The 9,348-nt window shown below is 46.7% G+C and overlaps 1 protein-coding gene across 1 annotated transcript; it reads right to left on the reverse strand.

Moving 5' to 3' along the window:
* Window positions 1-6,696: 6,696 nt before the first annotated feature.
* LOC120845182 lies at window positions 6,697-8,423 on the reverse strand. Its single transcript, XM_040216986.1, has 5 exons — window positions 8,409-8,423; window positions 8,232-8,340; window positions 7,968-8,104; window positions 7,038-7,858; window positions 6,697-6,943 (listed from the first exon to the last, which is right to left on the reverse strand). Exons 1-5 carry the CDS (start codon window positions 8,421-8,423, stop codon window positions 6,697-6,699), a joined length of 1,329 nt encoding a protein of 442 aa, XP_040072920.1.
* Window positions 8,424-9,348: the final 925 nt, after the last annotated feature.

Raw genomic sequence — 9,348 nt, forward strand, 5'->3', positions numbered from 1 at the left:
GCATGGCCTTTGGGAACCAGGGAATCGAGATTAAAGAAGTAGCGCAGAAATTGGAGACGAGTGGTGAAGGTGAGCAGAGTTAACAGAAAACAAGGATGAAGGGAGTTCCGTCGCATGAGGCATCTGTGTCCCGTGCATGTAATTTTGAGTGTGCTGTAGGTGGCTACCCAAAAAAATTGTTACTTGGACGTAACTAATCGCAAACCTCTCTTGCAGTTTCCATGGCCCACAAGCCAGCCGGCGCCAGTTCATTCTCGTTCAAAGGTGAGGATTCTAGATTTTCTAGATTGCTCTGAAGCAGCAATACTGAAGCCAGAGAAGCGGTACGGCATATTTAATTGACAGAACGACTGGGGACGCTTTCACCGAAGCTTGTTTTGCTGCAATACACGTGTGTATTGCAGCAAAACAAGCTTCAGTGAAAGCGTCCCTACTCGTTTTGAGCTCCGTCAATTAAAGGTGCCGTACCTCTTGTCTGTCTGGCTTCAGTGTTGCTGTAGGCGACAAAACGTGTGCCCAGTTTTGTCACAAGAGGCATATTATGTCACGCACATGTAATTTTGAATTTATCCGGCTTAGTGTGCTGTAGGTGGCTGGTCAAAGAAATTGATACTTGGACGCAGCTAATCGCAAATCTTTCTGGCAGTTTCCACAGCCTAAGAGCTAGCAGGTCCCAGTTTGCTTTTCTTCAAAGGTGAGAATTCCAGATTCCCGAACGAGGAATACTGAAGCCATATGAACGGTACAGCATTTTTAATTGACGGAGCTCAGAACGACTGGGAGCTCCTGCATTGAAGCTTATTTTTCTGTAATACAAGCGGGCGACATTGACACGTGCCCAGTTACGCCGCAAGAGGATATCTATGTCCCGCGCATGTAATTTTGAATCTTTCAGACTTAGTGTACTTTACGTCGCTACTCAAAGTAACTGCTACTTGGACGCAACTAACCGCAAATCTCTCTTCCAGTTTCCACGGCCTACAAGCAAGCAAGCACCAGTTCGTTTTTCCTCAAAGGTGAGCATTCCAGATACTCTAGTTAGGTGCAAAGCAGGAATAGTGAAGCCAGACGAGCGGATACATATATTTAATTGACCGAGCTCAGAATGACCTGTGGCAGTGGCATTGAAGCTTTTTTCCGCAATCAAACGCAGACATAATTTTGAATCTACCCGCTTGGTGAAGGATTGCTACTTGTCGCGAACTAATCATAAATTTTTATTTTGCAGTTTCTATATAACTACAGCTGGCAGGTGCTGTTTTCATTAAGGTGAGGATTTCACATTCTGTTTTCAAACATCAAGTTTTTGAATGAGAGTCCTAAACAATTAACTTTCTTTTGCAGTAAATGCCAGATCCTCCAGTTCAGGAATATGTTAAATAAATTTGGTATGGATAAGTCCAGTGTTTTGCTTCTTTATTCACAATTTCACAACAGCAACATTTTTTTAATTTATCACTCAGAAATACACACAAGAAGAGACTGCGTTGCAGAGAAATGTTGCGCTGAACGTGATATTCCAACTCGTATATAGTTTTATTGGTAGCCGATATAATATATTGGATTCCAATATCCATAATACGCTGAGTATATTGGAATCGTAAACCCTTATTGGATCCCCATACGACACATGGGGATCCAATAAGGGTTTATACGGTATTGGATTCCAATATTTTCAGCGTATTATGGATATTGGAATCCCATAACAAATCCTTATTGTAATACAATACAATAAATGTAATGTTTTCCAATACACTGTCTATATTGTATTGCAATACAATAAAAAGATATTGTTTACCAATATCCATAATACGCTGTTTATATTGGGGTTTTCCAATAGGGAAAGGCTCGTTGGACAAGGAAACGAGCTAAGAAAAGCTCATGGATGAAATATGTTTCCAAGGTGAACAGTTTTGTCACTACTAAAGAGGTGTGGGACCGAGTGAGAAAAATTCGGGGTAACTACCTCTCTTTTAGGACGCCTCTTTTTCCCTCGGCTTCGCCAACCTTGAAAGGCCAGGCAAATGTTCTTGCGGAACATTTTTGTAAAGTGTCTAGCTCATCTAATTATTCGGCAAAATTTAAGAAGTTCAAAGCTGTAGCAGAAAAGCAGCCAATTGCTATGTCAGGATCAGACACTCTTGTATACAACCAGCCTTTCACAATGTGCGAACTCGAGGTGGCCCTTGGGTCAAAAAAGCAGTCGGCACCTGGTCCTGACAAAATCCACTATGAAATGTTGCGGCACTTGTCTCCTGAATCTCTAGGCCATTTGTTAACCTTTTTTAATCATTTGTGGATGGCTTCTGCCTTTCCTCAGTGCTGGAAGCGGGCACATATAATTCCTCTCCTAAAACCCGGTAAAGACTCTACTCTACCAGCAAGTTATCGTCCCATTACAATGACCAGTTGCCTTGGGAAAACTTATGAAAAACTAATAAATAGACGATTAGTACACTTTTTGGAGACTGAGGGAATTTTAGATCCCAATCAGTGTGGGTTTAGAATGGGGCGATCAACATTGGATCATCTTGTTCGCCTGGAAACTTTCATACGTGAAGCTTTTGTTCATCGACAGCACTGTGTTTCAGTATTTTTTGACCTAGAGAAAGCTTATGATACTACCTGGCGTTACGGGATTCTAAAGGACTTATACACACATGGTGTCCGTGGCCGCATGTTGCGCTGCATAAGGGAGTTTTTGACTAACCGAACTTTTCAGGTTAGGTTTGGTTCCACACTTTCGTATGTTTTTCCTCAGGAGAATGGCGTCCCTCAGGGGGCTGTATTGAGCGTCACTTTGTTTGTGGTAAAGATAAACAGCCTTGCTGCAGTGATACCTCCATCAGTTTCATATTCATTATATGTAGATGATGTGCAGATTTCCTTTTCGTCCTGCAATCTCTCAAGTTGCGAGCGCCAGCTTCAAATCTCAATAAACAAAATGAGCAATTGGGCCGATGAAAATGGTTTTAAGTTTTCATCTGAAAAAACTGTGTGTGTGCCCTTTTCACTACGTCGTGGTCTGGTGCTTGATCCTTGTTTGCAGCTCTATAGCGCTGCGATACCTGTAAAATACGAGCACAAATTTTTAGGGGTTATTTTCGACAAGAAACTTACCTTTCTGGCTCACGTCAAGGAGCTGAAGCAGAAATGCTTGCGGTCGTCTAACATTCTCAAAGTACTTTCACACACATCATGGGGGTCTGACAGGCGATGTCTCATCCGATTGTACAACTCACTGGTCCGTTCCCGTCTGGACTATGGTGCAATTGTGTACGGATCAGCACGGCAATCTGTCTTGAAAATGCTGGATCCGGTCCATCACCTTGGCCTTCGACTTGCCACGGGAGCATTTCGGACATCGCCTGTTTTGAGCCTGTATGTAGATACACATCAAATGTCACTAGAGAAGCGCAGACATTATCTTAGCTTGTGTTATGGGTACAAAGTGAAATCTGATCCTATGCATCCATCAAATAATTCGGTTCACACCTCCATGTTTTTGCGACTTTTTGAAAACAAACCTAGCATAATACGCCCATTAAGCTTCCGGCTTCAGAGCATTTCTTCCTCCCTGCAGCTGGCTCTTCCTGAAAGTAACTTGATTAAGGAAACACAAACTGTTGCCCCTTGGAAGGCAGTAAGATTGTCATGTGACTGGTCGCTTACAAAATATAACAAAAGGTCAGTTAACCATCAGGTTCTCCTCAAGGAATTTTTTGCAGTACAAGAGAAATATCAAGACTATGTGCAATTTTTTACCAACGGGGCCAAAAGCCCGTCTTTCGTAGGTTCTGCAGTATATTCGGAACACTTTAGTAGAGCGAAACGTATTGACTGTGTTGCAAGTATTTTCACTGCTGAGCTTTATGCTGTGCTCATGGCGCTTGAACACATCATAGAAGACCGTGTGAGGAAGGCTATTTTGTTCGTAGATTCCCAGAGTGCTCTACTGGCTTTATGTTCTCTTACCGTTACGAAGAATCGCCTCGTTCAACAAGCGCGTGTCCAAATGAATCGCGCTCTCCTACTTGGCCTTGATATAAAACTATGCTGGGTGCCAAGCCATGTAGGTATTCCAGGTAATGAGGCAGCAGATAGATTGGCTGCCTCTGTTAATGGTGGCCTAAAGGCATCGGTCGGCCTACCTTATGAGGATTTTAAACCAGTTATTCAAAAATCAATGTATGAACTTTGGGAGTTGGAATGGAATCAAGAAACAGACAATAAACTACACAATATCAAACCTTGTTTAGGATTATGGGAGAGTTCCCACCAGAGGAACCGGTTCCACGAGGTCTTGATGTGCCGCTTGCGTATTGGTCACACTCGTTTAACGCATCTATATTTACTTTGTAATGATAATACCCCGCGCTGTGAGCATTGTGGCAAAACGTTGACTGTCCTACATATTCTGTGGCACTGTAGGTACTTGGATCAAAAACGACAAGTATGTTTTTCCACTATTTTCAAATCCCATCTTCCATTTCACCCAAAATTTTTGCTAGGAAATGAACCTCTTGTACCTTTTAGTAAAGTTTTGGAATTTCTTAAAATAACAGGCTATCTACACCTGTTATAACCCCTCCTTTTTCACCATGTTTTTTATTTTCAGATAATTCCTTATTGACTATAACTTTTATACTTACCTGAAATTCATATCCATATCTTTTACACGATTCATGTTCATACTTTTATTGTATCACCAGCTACTATAGCTCTGTCTTCTCCTTAACCCTTTTCCTGCAATAGTGTATGCATCTGGCGCATTTTGGCCTAGTTGCTCTCGCGCCATAAGACTCCAATCAATCAATCAATCAACTGGTTCATGGTCGTAAAGTAACAACAATGCTGGACTCGATGTTAACCCACGAACCGGCTCTCGACGGAAGCGACGACGCCCAGGTGGTTGCCCAACGGGCAGAAGAAGTCCGCCAGCTCGCCAGACACCGTATTCAAGCCCAACAACGTGTCGACACTGGCCGCTACAACCTTCGTCGTCGGGACGTCCACTTCCAGCCCGGAGAGAGGGTATGGGTGTGGACACCGATCCGCCGCCGTGGTCTCAGTGAGAAACTCCCAAAGCGCTACTTCGGACCCTACAAAGTACTTCGTCGACTCGGGGATCTGAACTACGAGGTGATGCCCGACGGAACACGGACTTCATCACGCCGCGCTCCACGACCGGAAGTCGTCCACGTCGTGCGCCTCAAGCCGTATTACGCGCGATAAGACATACGAACTGTGATCTTGTGCACCGCTTGATAGGATTGTGTTTCGCGAGCCTCCGTATGTTCCCATTTTATTTTGTTTGTTTCGCTCTGTTTTGTTGCCTTTTACGTGGCATCGAGACGATGCCTTTTTAAAGGGGGGAGTAATGCCACGCTCGTCAGCGAGCGACGGCGCGCGTGGCCGAGTGGTTACCGTGCTCGACTGTCGTGCAGAAAGTCTGAGTTCGATTCCAGTCAGTGGAATGCTCTTTTATTTGTTCTTTCATTGCGTTCTCGTGAGTTCGAGAACATTCTCGTCAGATCGAGTTCTGAATGTTCCACTCGCCGAACAATCTAGGCCGATTGTTCCAGAACCCAACGCGCGTACATAAGGGACTCCGCGTGCTGATCTGCAGTCAGTTTCGCCCCAGCGTTTGACTCTGCTGCTACGCCGACTTCGACGCCCGCGACGCTCTGTTATTATCTTTTGTACCCTTTTATTTTTGGCACAAGTTCGTCACATTAAACGGCACGGCGCTTCCGAAGTTTTTCCGCCATTACGCCCAAACCTGCCGAGAGTGCCAACGTCGAAAGACACCGCCCATACATCCTGCGGCACTCCTCCAGCCAATAGCATCGCCGGTGTCTCCGTTTTAGCAGTTTGGTATAGATGTACTTGGTTCCTTCCCTACTTCGACATTGGGAAACTGGTGGATTATCGTGGTGAACAGTCTATCTGATACGATACGCCGTGACGAAGACCCTACCTTTCGGGAATGCTGTTAAATTTGCCAACTTCTTCATGAAATATATTGCTCTCCGGCACGGCGCTCCAGAAGTCTTGATACGTCCGACCGTGATTCCGCCTTTCTGACTCAGCAAACTAAAATATCCTTTGTTTAAGCGAGACCAGCCATCGTAGGACGGTTGTGGCACGATTCCCCCGGTGGCAGTTCCCCTGTCCCAAATGCCCCGTGCCATTTCCCCCGAGTGTCAAAATCCCCGCTGTCAAATTCCCCGTCTTGCCTCCCCCGAGCGCCAGCACCCCCGTATCCAATCCCCCCATTTTGTAACTTTTGTGTGCCTCTCTATCCAGTGGCAATCAGTTGATCGAACGACGTTTCATCGACATATCGTTTCATCAAAAGTTTGTTACACCGACAGCTCGGATTAGCTTCCTTTTGTAACAAGTCGCCTGTGTCTGTCGCCGCGAGGCGGCGTGGACGGGTGGTCCGCCTGGATTAACATGGGTTCCTGTGATGCACGTGCGACGAAGCTAGTTTTTTCACGAAACATGGTGTCGATGAAACGAGTGTCGACGAAACGATACGGACGCCCGTTGATCACCTCCGATGTTCTTTGAAACCAACGCACACTGTTATTCCGTGATCCTGTGTCAGTTCAGTGCTTGACAATATTGTAAATTATGGAAGATTTATTAACATGTTAATGTATACAGTTTTGTTGAAGCAATGTCCACTACTTAGATACCGCAATATCGCTGCACCAGCCTAAGGAACTCTTGAATGTTGAGCTCTTCATTGGACAGACGCTGCTCGAGCTTCCTGATGGCTTCGTCCTTCATCTCCCACTTCCTTTGTCGCTTTTGGGCTTGGCCGCCGTTGGATACCTGGAGGAGGGTGACTCTGCTAGTGGCCTCGTCCCGCTTGATGTGCTCCACGAAAGTGTAGACATTGGGGTGCGCTTTCCCGATGGTGTTGTTAATTTTTCTGTAAATAAAAAGCACAAGGATTACAACTCCTGGTAAATAAGCATTCCGATTTTTTTATAGCAAATTTATACCATACTGAAAAATGAACTGACCGGTGCCAGGCCTCCTTTAGGTTGTTTGTCCGGGCTCCGCTGTTTTGGTGGTGGTTCCACTGCTGAGTGTCGTAGTTTCCTAAGAGCCAAGTATCCTCGAAGTACAGGATAAGTTGTGGGACTCCAAGGGCTGGTGGTGCAGTTGCCTTCAAACCCCGCCAAGCAATACGTACGAACGCCGGCGGGACAAAGGCCAAACTAATTGTCTGGCGTACAAACATCGTTACCGAAGAATCTTCCTGGTAAGCCTTGGCAAGTCCGAGTTCTTGAACCTTCCTCCAGATTGCTTGAGCGAAGTGAAAATGGCAACCCTGGTGCCGAATTCCAGAAAAAACAAAAAGAAAAGCCTGGATAAGGGCCAGTTCAAAGACCGTACGGACAACGCTGAGTGACAGAGGTGCACGAAGAGCGTCCAACGCCGTCTTGAAGTTCGTGAAGGCCGACACATATACTTCTCGAGACTTCCCAGGTAGAAGAAAGTAGGCGATGTTAAAGCTCAAACCCTCTTTGACGGCGCTTATTGTGACCAGTTGATAAAACAATGAAGGGCAGGAGAAAAACGTGCCATCGATGAACACTTCAACCATTTCCGAAATATGAAAAAGCAGCTCCTGCGTGCAAAAGCAAAGAACACGGCCTGCACTTATGCTGACGTCGAACAGCAGGAAGTCTCGCTTGTCGAGTGTCTCCGTATGTAGTTTTCCAAGGTTAATCTCGGCCATGTCCCTTGGTAGGTTCGGTTGCTGCTTTCTCTTCTCTTTGCACATGGTGCTCCTCACGCTCTCAAAAGTCGGCAGCTCAGCCATCACCGTGTCGTCAAGCTAGAACAAATTGGTCCCGTCACAAACAAGGTTCAATCGCGGACACCATGAACACGCATACGCGTGTAATAAAACATAGTATGTAAAGACGAGACAATTTTTTGCCTACTTGACCCACAAGGCTTAAGATCTCTCTGCTGTACACTTGCGGTGCTGGCAAAGGCGGCTCCGACCTAACCCTTTGCTTCAATGCATTCTTCAGTCGCGCTTCCCGAAGTTGGCTGCTATCAGGTGGATGGTTGTGCTCTGAAACACATCGACGTGATGATAATGAAACGCCGCAGCAGATTTTAGCCTCATTCATTCAGTGCCCTTCAAGCTGAACAGCAATCCGAGAGTTTGCGAAAGTAAAAAAAGAAAGTCATTAGCTCACCTTGTGTTGTCTTGACGGCTTTTCCGTGCTTCGTGAGAACTGCTGCTTTGCAGTTATTTGTCCAGTATTTAGCGCATCTCCAGGCAGTTTTTTCATCTTGGTTCTTCCGCTGAAAGCAATACTTAAATCCGTCTAGTATTAGGCCTCTTTCCCTTTTGCCGTTTTTAAAAATTCGACCTCCATCTCCTGCATCTCAACCTAGTCTGGGAAGCATCCAATGTTGACAGTTCCTTAAATAGAACTCACCTGGTCGAGTTCGAAATTTCTTTGTTCTTGTTGACCCTCGGTATGCACTTTTTCTTTCGTCCGGTAACGAGAATTGGGGGCAGAGGACGGGGGGAACTGATAAGGGGATGGGGGCACGGAGTTTTTGGAACCCGGGGGAAATGAGGTCGGGGGAGATAACGCGGGGAATTCGCTGCGGGGATATCGACACGGGGGAATCGGGATTGGGTTATTTCGTGCACCACCCCGTAGGATGGACAGCACACTATCCACAGGCATATCGATTGACCGAAAGACTCGACAAGACAATCGCTGACATAATTTCTATGTACAGTCGGGAGCAAAAGTTTGCGGGGCACGGAAGCGCGTGCCGAAATGCATCACCGCGCCGTCCGACGGCGCGCCGCCGGATTAAGGAGACGCGCCTTGCGCATGCGCGTCTTTCGTGCTCGCAATCTTGTCTCTTTCGCTCGTTTCTTTTCGACGCACTCCTGATAACAGGAGTCGGCGCCAGGGGCGCGAGTTAGCGCTTCGCCGAGTGCCATGCTGTGCGTCTGCTTCAGCCGCCTCAGCCACCGCGCTTTGTCATGGAGGTCGCGTAGGGGGAAGAGGGGGGGGGGGGGGGGGGGTAATTAGGCGCTGCGTCACCCAGCGCGGCTGCTGAGGCAGCTGAAGACGACGCGAGGCATGACAGACAGCGAAACGGCAACTTGCGCCCCTGGCGCCGACTCCGGTTATCAGGAGTGAGTCGGACAGAAACGAGCAAAAGAGACATGACTGTCAGCATGAAGGGCGCGCATGCGCAAAGCGCGCCTATTTAATGCGGCGGAGCGCCGTTGCACGGCGCGGCGATGCATTTCGGCATGCGCTCCTGTGCCCCGCAAACTTTTGC

This window comes from Ixodes scapularis, unplaced genomic scaffold, assembly GCF_016920785.2.
Source record: "Ixodes scapularis isolate PalLabHiFi unplaced genomic scaffold, ASM1692078v2 PGA_scaffold2__306_contigs__length_199485367, whole genome shotgun sequence".
Taxonomy (NCBI): Eukaryota; Metazoa; Arthropoda; class Arachnida; order Ixodida; family Ixodidae; genus Ixodes; species Ixodes scapularis.